This window comes from Oncorhynchus gorbuscha, linkage group LG11 (genome assembly GCF_021184085.1).
Source record: "Oncorhynchus gorbuscha isolate QuinsamMale2020 ecotype Even-year linkage group LG11, OgorEven_v1.0, whole genome shotgun sequence".
NCBI lineage: Eukaryota > Metazoa > Chordata > Actinopteri > Salmoniformes > Salmonidae > Oncorhynchus > Oncorhynchus gorbuscha.
In genome coordinates this window covers 21238574-21263879 of record NC_060183.1, presented here as the reverse complement: position 1 = coordinate 21263879, position 25306 = coordinate 21238574, and the positions used below count along the sequence as shown (strand labels likewise).

General features: G+C 43.4%; 4 protein-coding genes across 8 annotated transcripts in view; 2 read left to right on the top strand and 2 right to left on the bottom strand.

Annotated features, from left to right (window-relative positions):
* Window positions 1-50: 50 nt before the first annotated feature.
* Window positions 51-4263, bottom strand: pnpo (pyridoxamine 5'-phosphate oxidase). 2 transcript variants are annotated; one of them, XM_046368868.1, is made up of 7 exons: window positions 3674-4263; window positions 2886-2965; window positions 2690-2789; window positions 2289-2342; window positions 1564-1692; window positions 1387-1457; window positions 51-1162 (listed from the first exon to the last, which is right to left on the bottom strand). In XM_046368868.1, exons 1-7 carry the CDS (start codon window positions 3716-3718, stop codon window positions 997-999), a joined length of 645 nt encoding a protein of 214 aa, XP_046224824.1. In that variant the 5' UTR covers window positions 3719-4263; the 3' UTR covers window positions 51-996. The 2 variants fall into 2 exon arrangements, with proteins under 2 accessions (XP_046224824.1, XP_046224823.1); XM_046368867.1 differs by having other exon boundaries at window positions 2886-3010; window positions 3674-4238.
* A 993-nt stretch (window positions 4264-5256) lies between these two features.
* Window positions 5257-7606, top strand: mrpl10 (mitochondrial ribosomal protein L10). Its single transcript, XM_046368866.1, has 5 exons — window positions 5257-5472; window positions 6161-6330; window positions 6551-6715; window positions 6804-6948; window positions 7082-7606. The coding sequence occupies exons 1-5, from the start codon at window positions 5337-5339 to the stop codon at window positions 7333-7335; spliced, it is 870 nt and encodes a 289-aa protein (XP_046224822.1). The 5' UTR covers window positions 5257-5336; the 3' UTR covers window positions 7336-7606.
* Window positions 7607-8156: 550 nt separating this feature from the next.
* On the top strand, window positions 8157-19219 carry LOC124048260 (oxysterol-binding protein-related protein 7-like). Of its 4 annotated transcripts, none has more exons than XM_046368861.1 (20): window positions 8157-8521; window positions 10942-11191; window positions 11439-11579; window positions 11692-11745; window positions 11834-11947; window positions 12152-12313; window positions 12413-12566; window positions 13212-13333; window positions 13633-13722; window positions 14965-15136; window positions 15232-15323; window positions 15464-15623; window positions 15709-15992; window positions 16267-16404; window positions 16498-16561; window positions 16744-16822; window positions 16900-17195; window positions 17393-17519; window positions 17739-17861; window positions 18039-19219. In XM_046368861.1, exons 2-20 carry the CDS (start codon window positions 11042-11044, stop codon window positions 18145-18147), a joined length of 2631 nt encoding a protein of 876 aa, XP_046224817.1. In that variant the 5' UTR covers window positions 8157-8521; window positions 10942-11041; the 3' UTR covers window positions 18148-19219. The 4 variants fall into 4 exon arrangements, with proteins under 4 accessions (XP_046224817.1, XP_046224819.1, XP_046224816.1 ...); XM_046368863.1 differs by having other exon boundaries at window positions 8158-8521; window positions 10942-11182; XM_046368860.1 differs by having other exon boundaries at window positions 8158-8521; window positions 13633-13731.
* Window positions 19172-25306, bottom strand: part of LOC124048261 (T-box brain protein 1-like) — an 18685-nt gene continuing 12550 nt past the window's right edge. The window contains exons 3-6 of the mRNA XM_046368865.1: window positions 25053-25174; window positions 24743-24901; window positions 23163-23224; window positions 19172-22806 (exon numbers count right to left, since the gene is read on the bottom strand). Of these exons, the coding sequence (XP_046224821.1) occupies window positions 22014-22806; window positions 23163-23224; window positions 24743-24901; window positions 25053-25174 (1136 nt within the window). The 3' untranslated portion in view covers window positions 19172-22013. The remainder of the gene's footprint in view (window positions 22807-23162; window positions 23225-24742; window positions 24902-25052; window positions 25175-25306) is intronic.

Sequence of the window (25306 nt, the reverse complement as noted above, 5' to 3'; positions counted from 1 at the left end):
CCACTAACACTGACATCTTTTGGCCAGAAAAAGCACGGAGTACTCACTTGCAGATTAAAACATTTTCACATTTATTCAGTCGATCACAATTCGCATGTGCCATTTCAACTGTTGCGAATGCAGAGGTCTTCACACACCAAGAAAATCAAGAGAACAACCAAGCTCATTCTCAGACATGACTGACTTTATACACTGACTTACCTTGGCACAATTGAACTCGCGCCAACTCTTCTAATCTTAATTTACCTATATTAAAAAGGCAGTTTGAGCCACAGACATGACAATCAATCCATAACAAATTCAACACGGAGACTACAGCCTAATAAGCCATCTGTATTACATGACAGAGAAACTGCTGTGGATTTGGGCCTTCAGAAGACATATTAGCTGTTAGACAGAACATGACATCCAATACAGTGGAACTCCGGTACAAATGTTAAATAACAGATAGACACTACTGGAGATTGCGCTTTTTATAAGTACAGAGTTTCCGGGGGTTGTGGAGGTCGAGGAAATGCATTTTCATTTGATAACCGGTTAACTGTCAATAATTATCTAACATTGACTACTCTACAAGACAGACTTTGCACATCAAGCATCAAGGAATGTAAAGTATGCCATACAGCATATTGAGATTCGTGAAACCTTGCGTCACAGGTTACATGCTAGACCGTATAGTCACATCACGTTGATCATTTCCCATTGTTGTCCTGGAGACAACAGGCAATCAGGCCTCCTAACCATCCAGAGGGGAATATATATATATATATATAAAAATAAATCACTCTTTGATTTGTTATTAAACAAGAACAATTGGAGAAAACAAGCCATAATTTGCCTTTTTAAAGACACACATATATAGCATGTAGTTATTCCAACATCATTTGGTTCATCACTCATGTAATTTGGTTGACGATGATTACATCATGAGTGAGTTGTACTCTAGGCCCAATCTCCAGCCTCGCCTTTAGTCCATTTCCCCTAATGTAACCGACCTCATGGGGATAGCCTCTGGTAGACCCAGCCCGCCTCAGCATTATGTTCATACTCTTCTAGAACACTCTCTCCATTTTTCAGCCTCGTGAAGACGATGCGGTCATGTAGCCTGTTGGTCTGACCCTGCCAGAACTCTATCAAGTAAGGCTTGACGATATAGCCTCCCCTGTTGGAAGATAGAGGAACAATGTGCAAAAACAAGAACAGGCTTACGTGATAGATCATCTCTCGTGGATAGCATCTGACCAGATCATCTCTCGTGGATAGCATCTGACCAGATCATCTCTCGTGGATAGCATCTGACCAAATTTCTCAGATTTTAATTCTGGGTTAACTGAGATTACATGATAGACAACTTAGTGCACCGCTTTGGTGATTTAATATACTAACCAGTAGTCGGGCATGGGGACATCTGTGTCCTTGTACTTTTCCTTCAGCTCTGCATTTTTCTGTCTCAGGTACTGCAAAGTGAAATAAAACCGGCAGATTTCACATATTTTCATTAATTTCCCTCATTTTGGCAATTAGTCCAACGGTGGATCTCTATAATACATTGGTGGTCCTCACATTTCTGTCAGGGACTGCAGTGCTTTGTCTGCTCACAACGGCCCCGATCTGGCTACTCTTGGGCCGGGAGTGGAAGTAGTCACAGGAGCTCTGGTAGGGGATTCTCTCCACGTTGCCCTCGATACGGACCTGCACACACACATTCTCAAGTGAGCGCCAACTAACTGTACAGAAAATTCAGTGTCATCCTACATTAGTTAAAGGGAAATTCCACCACTTTTCAACCCCATATTTGTTACCTCCAGCACCAGCCGAGTGTCTACATGAGAAACCGGCACATTTCTATGATCTGTGGTTAAAAAGACAATAAATATTAAAAAAAATAACACTTCTCTGTGACATTATGGGCTAGGATTAACCTGCAATGAGTTTCTAGCCAAAGGGAGGGTCTTTTATTTCTCTCCACATCACCACACATCTCATAGAGTTTAAAAATCACTGTTTTTAAAAATGTTTTACATTTTGATGATGTCATCAGGTAAAACTTTTGAACTTCTTTTTAATTTTTTTTTACCAAACATAGAAATCCACCCATCTTCACATATGTAGACACTGGTATTGTGCTGGAGATAATGAAATTAGGTTGAAGTGATGGAATTGCCCTTTAATTCGTTCAAAAACCAAATCATAACATATTCATCATACCAAATCAAAGACATTTGAAGATATTGAAACAATGGGTTAACAAGTATGCTACATTTTAAGAGGTAAAATGAAGCACATACCTGCCTGTTGATAGGCTCCCAGTAAAAGCACAGACATGCATAAGGGTTGCTCTCCTACAGGAAGGGATATGAAAATATCAGATGTAAAAATCGGAAAACAGAAGTAGTACGACATAATCTAGTGGTGCAGGTGCACAGGACATCACGCTGTTTACTTAGCAAGTATCACTTCCCCCTGAATCGGCTCACACCGAGGCTCAAACCCAGGACCCCTGCCTTGCTAGCATGCACGACCTCAATAAGCATCTTACCAGTTGGCGTCACGTGAAAAGCTAGCTAATCACTGGCGCAAGTGGGGACACTTCAGGCTGAGGAGTAAGTTTCGCACATCCATGTGCTACACATGCACTTGAGAGGAAAGGGAGGAAGATGCCTGCCTAGTGACAGTAGTAGGCACTAACCAGCTCACCACCTTTCCGGCTCTCGTAGTTGGTAAAGAACCGGAAGCCTTCTTCACTGTAGCCTTTTAACAAGACCATTCGAGCAGATGGACGTCCATCTCTTTATGAAGAAACAGACAGATTGATAGAAAATGTGTTACAATCTAGTTTAAGAAGCAAGCATTGTGCTTGAGGGACTACTTATGGGGGTACTCACCTGGTGGATGTGGCGATGCACATTGCATTGGGCTCTCCGATTTCAGGACACTTTGTGGCTTGATCAAACCAATCTCCAAACTGCTTGATGGGGTCCAGAGAAACAAGATGATTCTCTTCAAAGCACTAAAACAAGTTAAGATCGAGGCTTTTATATCATCAAAATGCACATTACATTGAAGTCATAAGCATTTAGGGAACTCAACGTGCTCAACGGCCCATGTTTATTATGACATCTTCACGGAAGTTCTGATCACTCCAATTGCTGGGGTGTAGGCTACGCAGTGAGATGAAACGTCAAAACGTAGTAGATGATTAATATGATATGACTAGAGGTGCCACAAACCTCTTCTATAGGACTACACTATCTATCTGTTCTACAACACGCTCTGTCATGTTGCAACCACCTGATTGGGCCCATGATATATAATAGGGGCCCTTATGTTCCCTTTGCCAGTGGAGGAGCTGTTTGGGGGAGAGAAGCCCCTTCATAAGATCACAAGACGCTGGACATAAGCGAAGTGAGCAGATTGAACGTATGACTAAAGTACATTGAATACTTGATGCAATGAAAATGTTGGGGTCGTCAACGTAATTTACATGACAAAACAGGTCATTAATACACAATTGAAACAATGCAAGCACACTGGCTAGACATTGTTGTGCCTCTGGAATATGCATGTGTTTGCACCTGCCATTGACATCTTTATAGCCATTCACCAAATTAGAACGGCGAGGTAACTTGTGTCATAGCCAAAAAGCTAAGGACTCAAACTCGTCAATTCTCACCTCTTCGTCTCCTTTGTATTTTTTTCGCATGTCACTGAGATCCATGTCTGTAGAATCACTGGTAGGTTTCGTGCAAAGTGACTGATAAAATAAGGCTCGACAGCAAGCTATCAAAGAAACCTGGGGATTAAAAGTATTTACCTACTTATATACTACCTATATTCTTCAACGTATTGCAACCGAGCATGCGCCTCATGCTTTACAACAAACACGCAGACGCTGACGTAACCACGCTCGCTGTTTTACGTAAAATATTATGCAAACATTCGCTCAAAGACGTTTTAATATATTGTCAAGATAGTCGAGTGACCGCTCTAACAACGGAATTACATGTCTTCAAATATGTCAGGTGGGAGAAGGCTAGATCAGGTGGGACCATTCGAGCCAACGAGAGAGAGCAGATACGCGTGTGAACAACAGGACTGCGTTCAATTGAATGGAAATGGCGCTGTACTGAACGTCCAGATGACAAACGGGGAGAGGTTGAGTTGTTGTTTTAGAACGCTGTCATCATGGCCACTCCCCTTTAATTACGTCCTCATTGCTTCAAGCCACACCCACCAAACAGGAGCATACAGAAGGACAGAGGCCTCTAGTGGCCAAAATGACGTTTTAGCATGCGCAGCGCCATTGAAGACTTCCACCATTTTAAAGTAGTCACCTGGGGTTGTAACCACTATGGGTTCTAGCCACAACGGCCCTGTACAAACGGTCACAGACGCTATAATGACACAGAATGTCTAAATGGAGCAAACGTACCTCAAAAATTGTTCAAAAACGTTTTGAGGAAATGTGTCGTTCAGTACAAACCGTTCCGCAAAGTAGCAAACATTCAAGCGATCTGAATGCACAACTCCGATATAAAGTAGTTTTTTAACGAAATGCCACGTGCGTTCACTTATACCACTGCATTCTTAATCACATAGCCACTACGAACGTCTATTCGATCAAATAAGCTTTAAATAGCAATTACATATTTTGTTGACCAAATTCGACACGCTCATTGAAAAATTCCTTTACTTCGTGGTCTTATTTTCGTGGCGGAGTCAACCCTGTTGCTTCGCCTCTTTCTCTGTTATTATTATTATTATTATTTTTACTTTATCGACAAATACAAATGAAAATCAATCGGAATATTTTACACTGTCTTCGCATTTATCCGTAATTTCACAGATAGTACAATTACCACTTCAAAGGCATACATGTTCAACTTAATGCAAAATGTAAGATGATTTTAACAACTGCCGCGTTCAAAACAACTGGGATCGGAAACCTCCGACTTCAGTCCGTTCATGACAACTGGGAATCTGGGGGAAACAAACGATATCCGTATGGGAAAAATCTACCCAGAATTCTGAAACTTGGGCATCTGTCTCTTGAGCTCCGACTTTCCGACATGAAGATCACTGACTTCATGTTTTTTACGTGTTCATTGTTGTCTTGTGGTTCTTTTAATTGTTTTGATCGCGGCATTGAAAGTGCCGAACTACCGACACTACTTTCCGCGTTCAGAACAACTGGGAACTCGGAAATCTCCGACTTCAGTGCGTTCAAAACAACTGGGACTAGCTCTGACTGGGAAAACTCAATTTGAGTTGTCAAGTAGCTCGGGGCATTTCTAGAGCTCCGACCTGAAAATGAAGACGTCATGATTTGACCTCGTATGTTTTTCCGAGTTCCCAGTTGTTTTGAACGTAGGAACTGTAATCGGTGTCTGACGTATGATGCACGCCCCCCATTCCAACGCTTCCTGACAAAGATGGCGGCGACCTTGTGCGGCAGGCTTTTACCAAAACAGGGTAACGTACCTCGCTTTTGTAAAAGCGTTATAAATACAGCTACATGTCAAGTCATGTTGGAGCACGAGCCCATGTTCTCGGTTGTAGTACACAGCGCACAGCTAACCTTGAATATGACTAAAATTAGGGCTAACTCTGTCACTTCCTAGCGCGCTAGGCTTCATTATTTAGCTACATTGTAAGTTGCTCCATTGTAGCAAGTAGTACATTACTACATTAGAATAAGCTAGTTACATTGTAGCAATTGCATGGCTACATTGTAACAAGCAGAACATTGCAACAACAGCAGCAGCCATTCAACATACACCAGGACTCAAACCTTGCAACTTCATGCTTTTGCTCTTGGGTGAAAGGCTATAACAGAGAGCTTGATGTACAGAATGATCTGTACACTATAAGTGCAAATCTGTTGCATAGCCCTGCTGCAATTCATCCTATCTTTGATGTCAAACCTGAGCTAAGACCATCATTGTGCAAGGATAGTCACATTGACAGAAAGATGGGTTGTAAAAGACTGGTTGTATTGAATCACTTACACATTATACTGTATTATTGGAATGTATGCACACACAAGTTAAATGCATTGCATGGAATAAAATAATTATCAGGTTTTAATGTCTGCATAGAAACATTTATTATTTTCAGTCCTTCTTTATAAACCCATTGTTAATGTAACGTGTGTCTACAGGATGGCTTCCTCTGACACAGAGTGTCAGGCATGGCTCTAAGGCAGTCACGCGTCACAGGAAGCCCATGCACATCCTCAAACAGAAGCTGATGGCTATCACAGAATACATTCCACCCAAACCTGCAGCTCCCCCCGGGGCTCTGACCCCCCGTGTCAAACCAGTTCAGGAGGTCAGTGAAGTCCAGTGCATGTATTTATAACTCGAAAACAAGCACAAGCAACCCGTCAATGTCAGTGTGTGTACTGGAGCTGTTTTTTCAGAAACACATGTATATTTGTTTAGTGCTGAAAGGAGAGCTCCTCCACCCAGCAGCCGGATAGGAATAGTAGTGGTGTGAGCTGGCTTGGTATCGAGATGATGGCTGATTTATGAATTCTGCATATTCACAGGAAAGTGGCCTGGTGTTGCTCTTGAAGAAGGATTTGCAGACCATGTTCCAGGACTGTAAGATGATCGCTGTGATCCAAAACAACGCCACCAATTCAGAGGACATGCTGCTTCTCAAGCACAGGCTCCACAAGCATGGCATCAAAATCAAGTTTATCCCCAACCAGGTCATATTGTAACTATGACGCAAATTGTATCGCCTATTGCATCTTGAAAGATGTTAATGATGTTTTTAAAAATCTTGTTTAACCACAGGTGATGAGGTCCTACCTGGCAGACAGCCCTTACATTAACATGGGGCCTCTATTCATCGGCCAGACAGTTCTATTTGTTAGTAAAGAGCCAAAGGTGAAGGAAATGCTTTTGAGTTTGAGGACCAGCCCCCAGATGGTATTATTGGGTAAGTAAATACTTTTTCAATGCAATCTGGTGGTCCCACTCTCAGTATAGCAAAATGTTATTCCCTGACTTCAGTAAAGCTACTATCATACAAGCAATTGTGTAATCCCTTACTTCTCCTCCCACTGTTTCAGGGGCCTGTATAGAGAAGATATTGCTGAGTCGGCAGGGGGTGTTGAACTATGCCAAGCTGCCGTCAGTGACCTTGGTCCAGGGAGAGCTGGTGAGTGGCCTGACCATGCTGACCTCGCAGACAGCCTCAATGTTGCAGCGCCACCCCGCCCACCTCTCATTGATACTCCAGCAGTACCTCAAACAGCAGGCTCCCGCAGGCAGTACCAACGGGACCCCAGGGGAGAGCCCCCCCAAGGCAGAGGAGACTGCTTAGGTCTAGACGATTCACGCCCGCGGGGGAGGGGAAGGATGTCGGCAGCACTATGGCTACTGGGAGGTCATGTCTGCAGATTTAAGGTCTGCCTCTGACCTGGAGGTCATACAATGTACAGTACAACATGAACCGCTACAACAACGCTTGAGAGCAACTCTTGGAGAAAACATGTTTTTGTTCCTTTTGTTCATTATTTTGATTACTACTCATGTTCTGTTCTAAGGCCTCTTTGACCATATCAAAAATAAATGATGTTTAAAATATTGTATTAGCCAATGGCAAGTGTTTTGTTATTGATTTCACGTGATTGGTCCAAAAAGCTCAAAGTAAATGGACCAACCTTCTTGGTTGAGGAAATCCTCTGCATTGATCCTTTTTGAATATATGAATATGTGGGTAGACATTTGTAAAAGTCAGTGCCAATAGTCATGCATGCTCCAATAGTTATGAGAATCATACGAGACAAAAATAAACACAAGTGGTCTTGGAGATCCTGATAAAGGCTAATCTAGGGATTACCACATGTTAATCTGGGTCAGTTAGTCTATTACAACTGCTATTCTGAGTTTGTGGGAGGGAAACTACCATATTAATCTCAGTTCAATATCAGTATGTCACAGGGCAAGCCCTACAATAATATTATTATTACCACTAACCCACAGGGTTGTGTGTGCCATATTGTTTTTTGTTTGATTTAACTATAGATCTTCTCATGATGTCAAAACATTGGATCATGTGTATTCTTTGTGTCAGAAGAACATTGACGAGTCTTTATTTAAATGATTGTAAACATGCAGTTATCCAATGGCGATATAGAGACAGACAGGCCTAGGTGCACCCTCAGTTGTCGGGCCTACATGTCTAGCAACAAACATCCAATGAGCACATGTAATTCCTTAGGCTAATGCGGATAATTCCCTGGCCATATTGCGCAGTGGCACAGCTACCCGTGGATTTGGGTGATGCGTTCGACTCATTACACGTGCACAGCGAAGCAGACACTGGCAGTTTCTACAATACTTTTTGACGGCGAGTCTTGTTTTTCCGCACGTGTGTTGAGAAAGACATGGTACCGCAATCGGGCAAAGCTGTGTGATTTGTCAAACAAATGGGAAATCACGAGGTTTGTCGGACATTTCAAAATATATTTATTACCGCGATGAGAGTGGTCACACATGAACTTCAGGTAAGCTCGCAGAGTGAATATTTTCGTTTGATGAATGTGTAGTTGAAGAGATGACTGTTCAGGAACGGGGAATTTCCAAGGATATGGATGCAATTTCAACATGCCCACTCCAACCAACTAAACAAACAACCACATAACCAAAACAAACTACATTAGTTATTGGGTTTACCTTTTTCAAAATGTTGCTAATTGGCAAATAATGCAATATCAGATCATTGTAGATTTGGCTATTATAGAATACATGTTTTTGACACTTTCTTAAGCACATAATTCATTGGACTAGGCCCCTATGTCTAAATGTTTGTTTTATTTTTATGAAATAGATACTAGTTGAAGGTAAACTCCCAAATTAACATGTCATGCTCAAAATGGTTTGTTTAGTTCAGGACATGAGTCAACTTGTGTGGCACAGTCATTTCATAATGGGCTTTCGATAAGAGCCTCCTTGCCCCAATTTAACCATTGTGATGGGGCCCAAGGTTATGCCTTTTTTGCATTGTGCTTTCTTGAGAATAACACGTAGTTTGTATGTAACCACATAGCAAGTTTACTCACCTGCTGGTTTATGACTAACAACCTGTCTGTGGTTTACTCGTGCACACTGTAAATGAGTCAGTCACCTCATATCCTTGTTGTGCTGGAAAATAATATTGTATGGCGAGCCCTGTAATATGCACCGACTTCTCATATCTCTTCAGTACCCTTATACTTATCAGTTGGAGGCAGGATCAACCTCCTCTGTGCACTGCCCACAGAATCTCACCAGGGGAAACTTCAGAGGATTTAGAGCAATGTTTTTTTTTTTTTTTTTTTTTTTCACCTTTATTTAACCAGGTAGGCTAGTTGAGAACACCTTTATTTAACCAGGTAGGCTAGTTGAGAACAAGTTCTCATTTGCAACTGCGACCTGGCAATATTGAGTAGAGAGATGACACCATTTCCCATTTGATGCAATGACTGCAGTCTGGCCTCTTTGGCAGACGTAAATCCTTCATTGATTTTATTAGTTGTAAGTTGTCAATAGTGGTCACCCTTAAACGTAATATAAGATTACATTTTGTCACACTAGCAATGTTGCCTAGAATAACCTGCATTGACTGCCACAGCAAAGGTCAAGGACTAGGGCCTAAACATCAACATGTATCCACATAGCATTCACAATTCAATGGGTTGATTGCCCACTTCAATATGCCAAGCAGGCCCATATACAGAGCATGATGTGGAGGGTTTACACTGTAATTGGCGACTATAGATCATTTTGAATTTTTCTGCGTTGAGTAAGCAAGCTTGAAGCTTGGTTAGCAGCAAATCCTATTATCCTGTTTCTGCCACACGCTTCCCTGACGGAGGTCAGAGAGGCTTCCCTCTCTACCTCTGTCCTCAACCATCACCCCTTTTATTTAATACCAAGCAAAGCCTGCATGGATGCACATGGATACATTCATGAGCTCAAAACACTTGTCTTGGAACCCAGGGGTGCAACTTTTACATTCTGAAATGGCATTTTTTGTCTTCCCCAGTTTTATCATTGGAATGCGATACAAAACGGAGCAATGGTGTGCTTTGGGAACATGCTGACGCCTCTGGGCGGGTAGACTGTTTGGAACGTTTTCCTCATGGATAAAAAAAATAACAATGTCTCCTCCACTTCTAAAACCGAAGTTGTGCCCCCTGATGGAACCTATAATGTATTCAAGTCATACACGTGATCTGTTGTGTTTTCAATGGCTGTAGATGTAACTTTTGCATAGGCCTAGCACTCCCATACCCAGGCCTCGAACCTTTTCTGTTGTCACCGCCAGATCTTCAGTGTTCTCTGCCTTGTGATCTCATTACTGCATGTTCAGGAGAGGTCTTACTAAAAAAGGTTAAGCCAATTAGAAGGGAGGTTAGTAATCTTCTCCTCAGATTCCCAGTCTGTTGGAGTGAGAACAACTCTATCACCCGACAGGTAATGGCCTCTGATGTCATGTTTCTTCCTTTACATTGAAATGGGAAAATGTGTAAATTACACTGGATGGAAAATCTGACATTGGTATTAAATGGCTCAGTATCACAAATACATGTTGGGGAAGGGTGAGTGGAATCTTGGGTTCTATCACAAGCCCCCGTGCAAACCTTTGCCAAGAGCTAGATGTGCTTTTAGTCTTTTTGAAATGACACCCGCCCAGAAGTTATGAATACAGGCCTCATAGGACCTCCGACAAGAGATTTGTCAACCTGAGGTTGTCCACTCTTCAGACCCTTAATTTCAGCTAACAATTGACAAGTTTAATCATTTAGAATATGCAACTTATTCAAAGGAAGCCTCAACCTTACACAGCTTCATTCAACAGCAGTTTATACATGTTGACAGGAGGAAACATGTTTGCAAAGAGTAGCCATCTATGTTTGTATTCTTTCATGTGTTTCTTTCTCAGACCCATACTTCTGAGATGACTGGGAGTTTGTAGAGGAACAGTCTTATTGAAAAATCTACCAATAACACAAGGGAGGGAAGCCTGACATTATCATTTAAAAATGGATTCATTTCAAAATCCGTACGGGTCCACGCTCAACCGCAGCCAATCTCTGATGAGTGGCCTGGAGAAGACCCCTCCCACGTTGAACAAACCCACCCACTCTCGGAGCAGTAGCACCGCCTCCTCCCGTCACTCTCGGGTGAGTACGGTATGTCTCTTCCACCAAGAGAGAGTCACAATGACAAAGAATCAACATCAACACATTCAGTTAACAATAAGCACAACCAAAAATGATGTTCTGTACATAATAGGTCAGGAGTTTTAAACCCATTCTGCACCTGTTTTTAAATATCAAATATCCAAACAAAACATCCAACTGTGTGTTAACATCCCACAAATAACAATGTCTCCAGATGGGTGCTGATGTGTTTGTTATGGTGTTGGTTCACCCTCAGAACATTAAAGACTGGGAGGTGATGGATGACCTTCAGGTGGAAATAATGTCTGGTGACAACTCCCAGGACCTGACCATCCCAGGCATCTGTGAAGGATACCTCCTCAAGAGGAGAAAATGGCCCCTGAAAGGCTGGCACAAGGTCAGCAAACTGCCCATTAATCCAATCCACCAGTGTGTTTGGTCACTATTTTGGAAATGATTTCACATTAGTTTAATTAGTTTAATTAATGTGTTTTTGATCCTACTTTCAGAGGTACTTTGTGTTGGAAACGGGGATCTTACGATATTCCAAAACCCAACAAGATGTAAGTGTACATTCACTATATTATGTATTTTAGTTAAATGATAAAGTCCGCATTAATAATATAATGGGAAGCACTTTCTATTTTAAAGATCACAAGGGGAAAGCTTCATGGTTCATTAGATGTCGGCCTTGCAGTCATGTCTATCAACAAGAAATCCAATCGTATCGATTTGGATGCAGGAGATGTTCTATATCATATGAAGGTATGCCCAGTCCCTTTCACTTACTTCAGCTTGTCTGCCAACTTCACTACATAAATTATAATTAAGTAACTTAGTAAACAAAGTTCCAAAGTTGTCCAAGGTTGAATTGGAGAACGGTTGGATTAGGTTTTCTGATTCGTTTTTAGAGGCCTTTAGTAATACAAATGAACTTGGCGCCACTCTTCCCATTCTTTCCTCTCCTAGGCCAATAGTCATGACTTGTTCTACATCTGGGTGGCCAAGCTGAGTGCCCATCGCATGTTCAAGAAGAATGAGGCTGCTCAAGTGCACAATGGCTTTTTCCAGGCCTTGTCCCAGGGCACCAGTGTGCCTGGACTAGCACAGAGGAACGGCATGCAGGACGTGGTGAGTCCTCTCGCTCTGTACAGGTCCAGTCTCTGTTTGTGGTTTATAGTCTTGTATTGACTTGTCAGTGTCTGTCTCCCTCTCTCGTCTGTATACCAGTCTTCCTACCAACACTACCATAGCACTGCAGACTCTTACGTGGGTGAGATAGCTGCATCAACACCGTCCGAGTTTCCCTCTGTCAACCCGGGGGTGAATGGGAAGGTGTCAGCCTGGTTACAACAGACTCATGACCCAGACAGCTGTGCTCAAGGTACTGCACTCGTATACAAAGTAAACCCAAAATGCTTTAGGGCTGCTAAAGTTTTATTTTTTGTTGCACTCATGTAAATCGCCTAGCTTCTTAATTGTCATAAATGGCGCTTCATGGACAACCATGGTTATCTCAAGGCCATCAGACTGTTAAACAGCCATCACTAACATTGAGTGGCTGCTGCCAACATACTGACTCAAATCTCTAGCCACTTTAATAATAAGATATTAAATGTAATACATGTATCACTAGCCACTTTAAACAATGCCACTTTATATAATGTTTACATACCCTAAATTACTCATATGTGTATATACTGTACTCTACACCATCTACTGCATCTTACCGATGTCCGTTTGGCCATCGCTCATCCAGATATTTATATGTCTATATTCTTATTCATTCCTTTACACTTGTGTGTATAAGGTAGTTGTTGTGAAATTGTTAGATTACTTGTTAGATATTACTGCATGGTCGGAACTAGAAGCACAAGCATTTCCCTACACGCGCGTTAACATCTGCTAACCATGTGTATGTGATTTGATGAGATCTACGAATGTTTCGCTCCAGGTCTTAACTCCCCAGTAGAACTGTTCTGGGATCTTCCCTAAGAGTCTCTGTTTTTATTTATTTATTTTTCTTCAGAGCTGAACCGTTGTCAGTTGGAACTGTCTGAGCTGAACCGACTGGTCCGGAGGCTGCAGTTGCTGGAGGGGGGCCAGCAGGCCTTCACCGACGGCGAGCTGCAGCGCATCATCAGCATGCAGGTGAGATGAAGCAACACTACGGCCCAGCTCCAAACCAACCCTTCCTAGTATAGGTTTAGCAGTGTGGTAATGGTTCCACTCCAGCCATCGCATTGGCTAGGATCAAATATCAACACTTATCCAGTTGTTTCAGGTCTACACATTTTCCTAGCGGTAAGGGGTGACTTTTCCTAGCGGTAAGGGGGTGACTGAACATGGAGTTGCAGGACAAGGGTGTGAGACATGCTTGAATTAAGGAATGTAATGAGATAAATGGCTCATGTCTGTTTTATTTATTTATTTATTTTTATTCCACCAAGAATCTCTCTCTTGAGAAACCCAAGAAGTCCAGGTCTTGCAAGATATGGGGTCACTCGCGCACAATGTCAAGGGTAGAGGCCCTTGGAATGGTAAGACAGGTTAGTAACATACATTTTCTTTTTTACCTGTGGTTCTTAGATTAAATGTGCAGGTGATTTAGACTGACTTTATAACATTTTGACTCATGGATATTTGTTCCAGTGCATTTCCCCGTTGATTTGGCACTAATGTTCACCTATTTTTTTCATACTAAAAATCCAAAAGTTGATCGTGTACCACTAACCAAACTGTAAAGAGTATGTGTTGGTTTTGAGTATTAGCTAACCCAATCATCTGATAACTTTTAGGCTTCCTTTTAATCCAAAATCTTTTCGTGGGATTACTAAATCAGTGAGTCAACACCAGGAAACAAGGCAGACTGCCAACGCAAGGAACACCTAGCTTGTCTAATTGATCTCTTCCATGTTGTCTAGACAGTCACACAGACACAGGGGTAAAAAGAAATGTACAATGGAAAGTAAGGTCAAATCAGATTTAGATTCAGAGACTGAGCAAACCAATGATTTTTTACAATTACAGACTACTATCAGATTGAATGGAAGTTGTAGCTGTGATATATATGTTTGAGAAATAAGACTTTGGTTAATTCCTTGTAGGACATACATGCTCCTACAGTAGAATTGAACATTAGCGGGCCTCCTGAGTGGCGCAGTGGTCTAAGGGGGTTCGAATCCCAAGCTGTGTCAATACTGGCTGTGACCGGGAGTCCCATAGGGTGGCGGACAATTGGCCCTGTGTCATCCGAGTTTGGCCGAGGGGGTGGAGGGTTTGGCCGGGGGGGGGGAGGGGGGCTTTACTTGGCTCATCACGCTCTAGCAACTCCTTTGTGGCGGGCCTGGCCCCTGCAGGCTGTCTTTGGTTGTCAGTTGAGCAGTGTTTCCTCTGATACATTGGTGCAGCTGTCTTCTGGGTTAAGTGAGCGGGTGCGGCTTGGCGGGTCATATTTTGGAGGACACACGACACAACCTTCGGCTCTCCGGGGCCCGTTAGGGAGTTGCAGCGCTGAGACGAGATCGTAATAACAAAATCGCGGAGAAAAAGGGGTTAATGTTTCACGAAATAAAAAATTAAACAATAGCTTTTAATCTTCCATAGTATGTATATTGCATGGCTTGTACACAGTTCTTATTAATTTTCCTTCTACATACAAACATATTTGACATCTCACTAATGTGGGGAATCCGTGACTGGCAAATAATTCTCAGACAAATAGAAAATGGTTGTTCAGTTTGTTCTACTTGTTCATTCTCCATCGTTCCTCCATTTTGTAGCTGTCCTCTAGTCACCTGAACAGCTCGTCCCAACTGGGTGCGTCTGTCCCCTCCCTTCAAGACTATGTCCCCGCCGTCCCGGACTATGTCTACTCCCAGCTGTCCCCTCCCACCAACACCTCCCCAGAAGGCAGGAAGATCCAGCAGGACATCTGTAGCGTGTCCCAAAGAGGTCAGAGTCAAAACACACATGGACTCACACATGTTCTGTGCATTCATTACTACTAATGCTAAATGTGAATTTCTTTATTTTCCTGTCCCTGTCAGTACACGCGTCCCTCAAGTCTGTGCATGATGCCTTGGCCCAGGAGCGTCAGAGACTGCAGGATACCTACCACCAATCAACCACACTAGCTGAGGTGAGGGTATATGCCTCCATGGAGACAGGCTTGGTTTACGAAATGTGTGTGTTTATTTGTGTGCGGGTGCTTTTCCTCACCGACTGTCTTCTTGGCTGTCTTTCTCAGGGTGTTTTAATGTTGTCACTTCCTCTCTTTAGACTGTATCTGGGAACGAGTCCCATCACACGCCATCGGTGACAGACTCTGCAGCTGAGTATTTTGATGCGAGTGACGGTGTCCTGAATGGGAGTTTCTCTGAGTCCGAGTCTGGTCTGAGTGAAGGGACAACCAGCAACTCTGAACCTGAGGAAGGACATGGTGAACACATACACACGCTCTGTAACCAGTTAGCAATTAGCTTTTTTTCCCTAAATTTATTGAAACCGATCTCTCTCCCCCACAGCTTCAGCCACTCGTGAGTACCGTGCCAGCATCTCTAAGACTCCCAACAGTGTCGTGCCCAAAAATACGGGCCGCCGTACCACCCTGGCCGCCCACTGCCCGGACAACGCCCAGGTGGGCCTGATGCAGATCCTCTATAACAACATAGGCAAGGACCTGTCCCGTGTCTCCATGCCTGCTGCTCTCAACGAGCCCATCAATCTGATGCAAAGACTGTGTGAGGAGCTTGAGTACTCTGAGTTGCTGGACACTGCCAACAACACACAAGACCCCTACCAGAGGATGGTGAGGATTCTTAAATGTCTTCAAATGTTGTAACTCAAAGGATGTAAGGCTTTAAGAGCCACCTTAAACACGGAATGGAAAAGTGCTCAAGTTAGCAGCATCTGGACACCTCACTAAACTATGATAAAAATGTTCCGTTGTGTCAAAGGTATATGCTAGAATACAGTATGCACAGAGCCTCACGGTTTAAATGAAACCACGTAACGACAGCTATGCTAGTGATTCGCGGTATGTTAGATTAGAAGACCGAAGGCGTTTCTCTGGTCTTGTGCAGGTCTACGTAGGTGCCTTTGCCATCTCTGGCTATGCTACAGCTCACTACCGCAACCGCTACAAGCCCTTCAACCCACTCCTGGGGGAGACCTATGAGTGTCTGAGAGAGGACAAGGGCTTCCGCTACATCAGTGAGCAGGTAGGAGGACTGAATCTTCTCTCACATTCCTGAGCAGACCAGGTCAGACTAGTTCTGTCGTGTTCAGACTAGACCGTTCTTGTCTTTCATCAGGTCTGCCACCACCCCCCCATCTCTGCGTGTCATGCAGACTCAGATAACTTCTCCTTCTGGCAGGGTGAGCTTTACTGATCTATAACTGAGGAAAACCTTCATTCTAGTCTGCTAGTGTTAGCAAGTGTTCTTGACATTTTCGTTTTTTTTTAACCATTTCTAAACATTTAGAAACTATACTACCTGAAACTTTGATCATTAATGTGTTTCTCATGAAGCACAACATTATTTGTGTCACCTAAACAGACCAGCGGTGGAAGAATAAGTTCTGGGGGAAGTCACTGGAGATCATGCCAACAGGGATGGTGAATGTCACTCTCCCAAGGTGAGAGTCTGCTGCTGGTGGCCATTTCTTTACTATCTGTTCCCTCGAACTGTTAGAAATGAACATCACTCTTTTAGGTTTGGGGACCACTATGAGTGGAACAAAGTGGTGACCTGCATCCATAATGTCCTGAGCCAGCAGCGCTACCTGGAGCACTATGGGGAGGTCATCATCCGTAACCTCAACGGCAACGCGTGCACCTGTAAGATCACCTTCGTTAAGTCCCGCTATTGGGGGTCGGACACCAACAAGAATGAAGTGCAGGGCACCGTGCTCGACCAGACTGGGAGTGTTATCCACCGGTTTGGGGGGCTGTGGCATGAGGGCATCTTCTGTGACACCTTGCCCACTCCACAGTGTATCTGGAAGCCAAGTGAGTATCCCACCCACCCAAGGAAAATAGTCTGAAAAGTTCAAAACGGAGAATTCTTGTATCAAAAAATCCTACAAACCCTAAAGTTTTTATTTATTTTTTAAACTGTTTAGCGATATGCTATCTAAAGACATTGTGGTTTGAGGCTGTGGTTACATTAGCTGTAGCTGACTTCAGTGGTCTATTTCACTGTACAGATTCCCAGCCCAAGGACTACTACCTGTACTACGGCTTCTCAAGCTTCACACTAGAGCTGAACGAGCTCACCCCAGGCCTGAAGCCTCTTCTGCCCCCCACAGACTCACGCCTTCGTCCTGACCAGAGGTGAGTGGTGCCACCATGGGTCGGGCTTGATTAGGAAATGGAAAACCACCATTTTGACAAATATATATTTTTTTATATTAACAGGCCCATGACGTTTTCCTGTTTTTAGGTGACACATATATATCATACATACCAGGAAAAACTCTGGGCCTTTCTCGTAGATATGATGGATTCGATGAATAGGTGTGTTTTTGATGATTGTTCTTTTATTTTCCTCAGGATGCTGGAGGATGGGAGGGTGGATGACTGTGACAAGTTTAAAGAAGAAGTGGAAGACATGCAGAGGGAGCGGAGGAAACAACTGGCTAAGAAAGGACAGGAGCACACGCCACGCTTCTTTAAGTAAGTCCCTTTCCTTTTAGTCTTCAGTGGTACTCGTATATCTAGGATAATACCCCCAAATCTTTTTTAAATATTTTTAAACCAAACTTCAATTGTGATATACAGTAAGATCATATCGGACTCCACTGGTTTAATACTAGGTATGCTTTCTGTAATTGAATCGTTTTTCGTCTTTAGGAAAGCCATGGATTCCTCTGGGAGGGATGTGTGGCTGACCAATGGAACCTATTGGAAAGTCCGAGAGAACCCGGGCTTTGCTAACACACACAACCTGGAACTATGGTGAATAAACAGACCGACTGGGGCCATTTGGTGGAATTGGTGAAGGCATCGATGAACCGTCCTGAGGCCCCACCTTCCATCATTGCCATCTGATTTGCACTCCCTCCCTGGCTGCTTCATGGGAAACCTCTGGGGAAAGTCTGGAAACGACTTGGATCCACTGAAACGTCAAGTTGAAAATAGTCCCCAGAATGTGTAGCGTCACCTGTTCCGCCACCTGGAAAGGATAAATAGACTTTTCTCTCATACTCGTATTTAGTCCATTGCAATGTATTTATGGTCATTCCCCATTTGTGTACATTTATGTTATCCTGTCAAGATGTATTTGCTGTCTAGAGGGCTGGAAGTGTGAGGTTAATATGCTCAGGTCAAGACATTTACTGTGACTATTCTTCAGATATTGTAAAGGTAGAAAAATGTGTATTTAATACTCCCGGAGCTGTCTCCTAACTCAATCGTCATCACTCAATTTTCACACGTCTCTCTAAGTCATCTATGCGTGATTTGTGGATCCTAAATTAGGATTACGCCCATTTATGAATTATTGTTGAATCATATTTATTTCAGTGGCATTGGTGTGTTCAAACATTCCTTTCTCCTACCGGAGTGTTTTAGTAAGTCAAACAATTTGACATGGGAATGTAACCTATAACAGTCTGTCATTTAGGGTGCACATAAATTACTTTTTATAATGTAAGTGTTTTATTTTTGATTAGATTTCTAGTGAACAATAATAATGCTGTTACTTGTGATTTAACATATTGCTCTTGAAAGGGGCTACCAAGGCAACTGGTTGCATAATGAGTCTGTGTTAATAAAGTATATTTTATGATTGAGTATAATTAAATTATAATCAAGCTAGACTTAATATCAACATGTCTAATATACAGTACAATGGGTATGTGGGTATTATTCTGTTTATAATCTTAAGGTTGTCTTTTTAAAATTGTATTTTTTACATTGGTTTGAGATTCAATTTAAACAGTTGTGATTATGAAATGTTAATTCATGAATAAAACACAGTAAAAGACAATTAAAGCCACCTTTTAATAAATTAAACATTTTTTGTCCTTCAATGTTTTCTGCTAATCGAGTCTTTATTACATTAGAATAAAGCGAAGACAATATTTAAAATCTTAATTTAGTACAATATTTAGCATTTCTCTACTGTATTCCTGGATCATCAGAATCTATTTATCCTTTACAGCCTCCTCGGACCTATTGAGTTAATGACTGATTTATACACCTTTACGATAATTTAAGGACCGGCCATTTCACAGACTTAAGGCAAGGTGCCCTACCCCGGAGACAAACAGTCCACACTAAACACAAATTAACATGTTTCATTATCCAACTGTTGGATAGAGAATTTGACCTTTCAAGTCTACCCCATCCTTATCCTCTTTGAGCTTTTTAAGTCAAGACGGGACGACATTTCCCATTCACAACTTAATTCTAATAAAAGGATGGCAATGAATCATGGGTTATGGATTGTTTCTAGAAGATTTCTATTGGCAGGAGTTTGTTTTGTTTATTGTAAGGAGATGTACACCAGGAGGCCGTCCTGAGGAGTCTACACCACATACAGACAGAATGATCTAGATCTCTCAACTCACTAGCAGTCATGTTAATGCAGGTCACAGTGCCAGACAGCGTCACATACAAAATCATGTAACGCAAGATACAGAGTAAAACATTTCTGCACATTTTCCAAGCATTTGATCAAAACAATGTTTTTCATTTGCTCTTGCAATACTGAACACTATAAATAAAACATTAAATCACATCTCATTTTAATTGCACTTAAATAACAATGGATTTTCCACCCCTTAACAAACAACTGTAATAATGAAGTCCCCCTTTTCATTCATTTAAACTGCTTAAGGGTAAAAATTAACTTTTCAGGAAGAGACTCATGTTAGCAATATATTTCTATAGTGTCCAGCATAAGATCAACTCTACATAAGAAAACATCTATAGCTAGACTTTTTCAATTCCATTTGATTCCCTTTCCCCTTTTTGTAGTACATGAAGTCAGTCCAATGATCTTTACTGTGCTGTGGCATTATTGCATTATGATGGTGTCACAGCAAAGTCACATTATGCTAAGCTCTGTTTAGGGAAGGTGTCTTTCTGTTTGCGAACATATTTCATTTACAAGAGTTCTGCAATACCACATTGTCTTCTCCATCCTATTGCTCCAGTTTTATGTCGGAGAATCACAGATTTCTTCCGCCTTCCAATAGGAAAACAAGCTTCTCTGTTTGTTTGTAGAACGGCAGTTTAGCCTGACACAAAATGGCAGAATTTCCCTTTGAAAGTTGGCGTCTGTACAATTCATGAATGAATAATATAAAAACACTTTGAGGAGGTAAACAAAATGAACATCCAGTATATGTAAGTAGGATAAAAAATGTTGTTTTTAAAAATATCTTACATGAAGTATATTCAATCATAGCCAGTAGGGCTGACTGTAGACACACAGACCCATTGTCTTTTTTAAAAACTCAAAAGTCTATTTGTTTTGGTCACCTTCCAGTGTGAGTGAGTGACTGTTTCTGAGTCATGTTATCATGGCTGGCCTGTCGCTTAATAAGTGACAGGCCATGTGTCTTCTGACTGTACTCTGTGTACGATATACCGTATACATAAGTGCAATAAATAATGAGGCCTTGCCTTGATTATATTCCTGTCCTTTCTTATGGCCTCGCAATTAGAGCACACACACACCCAGCAATATGTGGTTTTCGACCACCAGTATCCCAGTGTCCTCTGAGTGAGAGGCTGCCTGTCACACCCAGAGTCACCCCCAGAGACTTCCTCTATGTCAAAACCATATACCCTGCTGGTAATGATTTCTGTTGTGTGTTGTCTGACTGGCTCACGTTTTAATTCATCGCCTTTGTAGTTGCCTCAGATTGTCTGTGAGATATGCTGATTTCCATTGTGTTGTGAGTCTTTGGATTGGCTGCTAAGGCTGTGTTGTTCTAAATGACAGACCTGATGTAGGCCTTGATGCTAATTAGCCTTGACCCTTCAGGTCATGTGCTCGCTAAGCTCCCCTCACCTCTAACACCTGACGCTGGCCTCTGCTCTCGCCTGCACGTTCCCCATCAGCCTGCAGTTCTTCTCTGCTGTCACAAGGGGGAGTTCCAAACTCCTCAGACAGAGGATGAGACAGAAATGATTCCGTTTTGTTATTAGCATACAACCAGTCGTGTCTGCGTCTCAGTACATTGGGTCATGTGACCGCGAGCATATACTAAAAGTGGAGCTGGAGAATAGTGTGTGTATGTGTGAGAGAGAGCGTGTGTCTGTGTGTGAGCATGTGTGTGTGTGTGAAAGAGAGTGTGTGTCTGTGTGTGAGTGTGATGGGGGAAGACTGGACAGTCCCTGCAGGGGTCTGTCAGCAGGTGTGCAGACGTCTTATTTTTGAATCCCCAAACGTTAAAAAGACTTAAGTCAAAGGTCTGTGCGTCTGTATGTTTCTAGGGCAGTGTCTGTGGACCCAGTCATATTGCCTTTGCACTTTGGCCCTCGCACACATTAACAGTCATGTTCAAAGTGTTCCTGCCTGACCTTAGGAGGTCCTTGTCCTCAAACACGTAACCAAAACACAACCTTAGAGAAGCCTCCCTTTTGGGCTGTCAAGAGGTCCAGGTTGTCTGTATGTGTCAAAATGGCTGAGGTGCCATTTACCAGGCCCTTCTGTGATGTTGGCGTTCTGTGGCCATTGGAGCTTCAGTCCAGTGCCATTACATGACTTCATGGGACAGGCAGAGAGACACGGCCATGTGGGAGATACCAAAGCACAAAGAGGACAGGAGGGGGACACTAGGAGAGGGTATTTACGTGGTGGGTGGGGCTGCTTCAGTGGGTATAAAAGCCGTAGTAGCCGGCATCACTACTGCAGTCCTTTTCACAGACCTCCACGCTGCGGGTGGGCGGCGAGTTCTCCGTGCTGGAAGCGTAGGGTGACACTCGTCGCTTCTTGCCCTCTGCCCCGCCCTCGAACAGGCCGGAGTCAGCCGAGTCCACCGATTTGACCGAGGGGGGTTCCAGCCAGGGGTCCTCTCCCCCCACCCCCGCCTCCTTGGGCTTGTCCTGCAGTGAAGGTGGGGGGCGGAGCGGCTCCAGCAGGGACGGGGGGTGGAGCCTGGGGTGACCTGGAGAGGTAGAGGACACAGGCCTGAACCAGCCTAGACTGGGGCCGACTTTACTGGAACAGGGATGGTTGAGGTACTGAGGGGAGGGCCGGCCGGTGCTCCAGGCTGCCGAAGAGGATCCTGAGACGGATACGCTGGCCGTGGCGAACGGGCTGTCCTCGTAGTAGCTCAGCGTGTGGTGGGCCGGCGTCTGCAGGGGGAAGGGCTTGTAGAAGCTGTTGCTGGCGAAGTCACCCTCATAGGAGTTGAAGTCCAGCCGGTTGGAGGTGACACTCTGCTGGGGAGAGCGGTACCAGCGGCTGTGGGGGCTGGCTGAGGGGTCTTTGGTCTGATGGCCCATGACTGCCATGTGCTCGCGGCTGTAGAAGCGGTTCTGGGGCAGGGGGTTCATGTACTGGTCCATCAGGTACCCCTGGGTATAGCAGGTACCTGCCAAAAGCTGCTGGCCCTCGGTGGGAGAGGGGGTGACGCGGTCCGAGTCAGGTGGTGCGTACAGCCTAGGCAGGGGAACGGGGAGGAACGGGGGAGGGGGCGCAACACAAGAAGACGTGTTACTTCCTGGCAAAACATGTGTCACATCAAATGTCTCTTAACCATCTAGCAGGTCTTTCACACCTCCTCATATCGACACATCTTTGTGAGATAGAAATACATTGGCCTATTAGGGTTAGCAATTGTATATTTATTAGTTGGATATATCCAGTGTTGATATGGTAGGACTGAGTGCCTCAGCGTCCGCTTGTACAGACATAGAGCTGGTTTAAAATGTCAAACGTTCTCATTCAAGACTACAGATGTTTTTGAGGGGTTTTGTTTTCTCTTTATTCATTTGGTTATTTTCTGGCATACTCACGCATCATAATTGTCCCGGAAACCTTTCGCAAAGGGGTTATGGTCTATTTTTAGCTGGGTGATCTGTGTAAAAAATAGCAGGAGACAGGATGGGAGAGGGGGCAAGGATAGGATAGACAGATCGTTGAGGAGAGAGTGTGAGAGCTTAGACGCATGGGAAAAAGAGAGGGGGAGAGAGAGTGGGAGAGAGAGGGGGAGAGAGAGTGGGAGAGAGAGTGGGAGAGAGAGAAAGAGAGATCACTGACTGCATTAAATTACTAATGAGGGTTACACACAGTTTATTGTCTTATCGTGGGAAAGTCTTGAGTACACTTCTATTCCTAATGACATTATAAACGTCTATGGCAGTGGTCACCAATCTTTTCTGAGTCAAGATCACTTTCTGAGTCAAAATGCATGCCGAGATCTACCACTCTGATTTTTTGTTAACACGACTTAAAAAAGCCTATGTAACATTAACCAATTAAAGACAGTACTGTACCAGTGAGGTATGTGCAGTAAGCAATAGGCCCAATACATTATCCCCGCATACTGGCTTTGCTTGAATTGACCTGCCAATGAATTGTTGTTCGGGACATTTAAAAAAATATATATTTCAAAATTTGAAGTAGGCTATAAGATCAGACCGGTAATTGATCCATTGTTGTATTACTTGTGAGGCACAGCTGGGTGAGCATACATTTAAATAATTCGCTTTTTATTTTACTGGGCTGATGGTGCCTGCATCTGATGCTCAGTCTCAGAGGAGGGAGAGAGCAACACCTCTCAACATCCCTCCGCTCTCCCTTTCCTCCACTGACACTGACCAAAAAGGGACACCGTCTTCCAGCTGATGGCGAAATTCGAGTCGCATCGCATTGCTTCTGCCTCATGCACAAATTCAGGTTGTTACTCCTATGAACAGAGAAATGTTCCTTGATATTAAAAAAGACCCAAGCCGCTATAGATACACTTTCCTACTCATTCATTACTGCTACACTGCTTGTTGTAGAGCTAAGTGGAAATAGGAAGAACACACATTTTATGGATTAATAAAGTGTGGAATACAAAGTGTTGACAGAGCTGAGTAAGAACTTAAACATGAACTCACTCGTATAAACAGCAGCTCTTTGCTGTATTCGTTGACAGTCTCTCTCTAGTCATGGTTTTAAACGTTTTGAAATCTCACAGTATCAATTTTGCCATAGCTTTCTTTTATGCCTGCTACGTTACTGCAGACTCGGTCATCTGAGCAATCTGATTGGCCAGCGGAGGCATAGTGCACTTGATTTCCTCTCCAGGCCCACCGGGAAGGCAGAGTTTGTGCCTTCAGACACATAAAATGGCAACAGTTTGCCTACCCAGGCACAGGGCAGCTGAATTGACTGTACCTACCACCAACAACCCAATAATAATAAATAAAAAATAGGAACACAAGCCCTTATCGTTGTTTTTTTTTACAGAAATGTTTGCCGATCGACTAGAAATGCCTTGGAGATCGACAAGTCGATCGCGATCGACCGGTTGGTGACCCCTGGTCTATGGTATGCTAAGGAAAAGGGCTAGTCAAATGAGCTGTTGAGGTCGGGCGAGGTGACTCACGTCTGCGTTCTGATAGGCTGTTACGGCGATGAATTGGGTCTCTGGGAAGACGAAGGTCTGGGCCTTGGCGGTGAGGAAGAGGTCCTCAGAACCATCCTCCTTCACTTCGACGATGTGCAACCGTGGCTGGTACTTATGAAGTGACTGCAGAACGATCATCTAAGAGGGAAAAAGCACCGGAGAGTTAGTCCTAGAAGGGCATTTAACGACCATGAAAAAAAAACAATGAAAAGTACCACCAATGGAAAATGTCATTTGGATTTGATGACATCTGTAAATGAGTTTCTGAGGCATTTCTGCCCCACGTTACCTGGCCCACGTTGTTGGCACTGCCCTTGTTGTTGGTGAGCTTGAGCTTGCCAAACGATACCTCCTGCCTCATCCAGTGAGCCCCTGTGTTGGGAGAGTCTGGGTGCATATACATCCTATTCCCTATTGGAAAGAATTAGAAAACAACGTTAATGAAGCTTTCGTGAAGCCCTTTGCAAGTCTACCCAGGCCTACATTATTGCTTCACAAATCGTTTACAAGCAAATGCCATACTAAACAATCAGAGCTCCATTT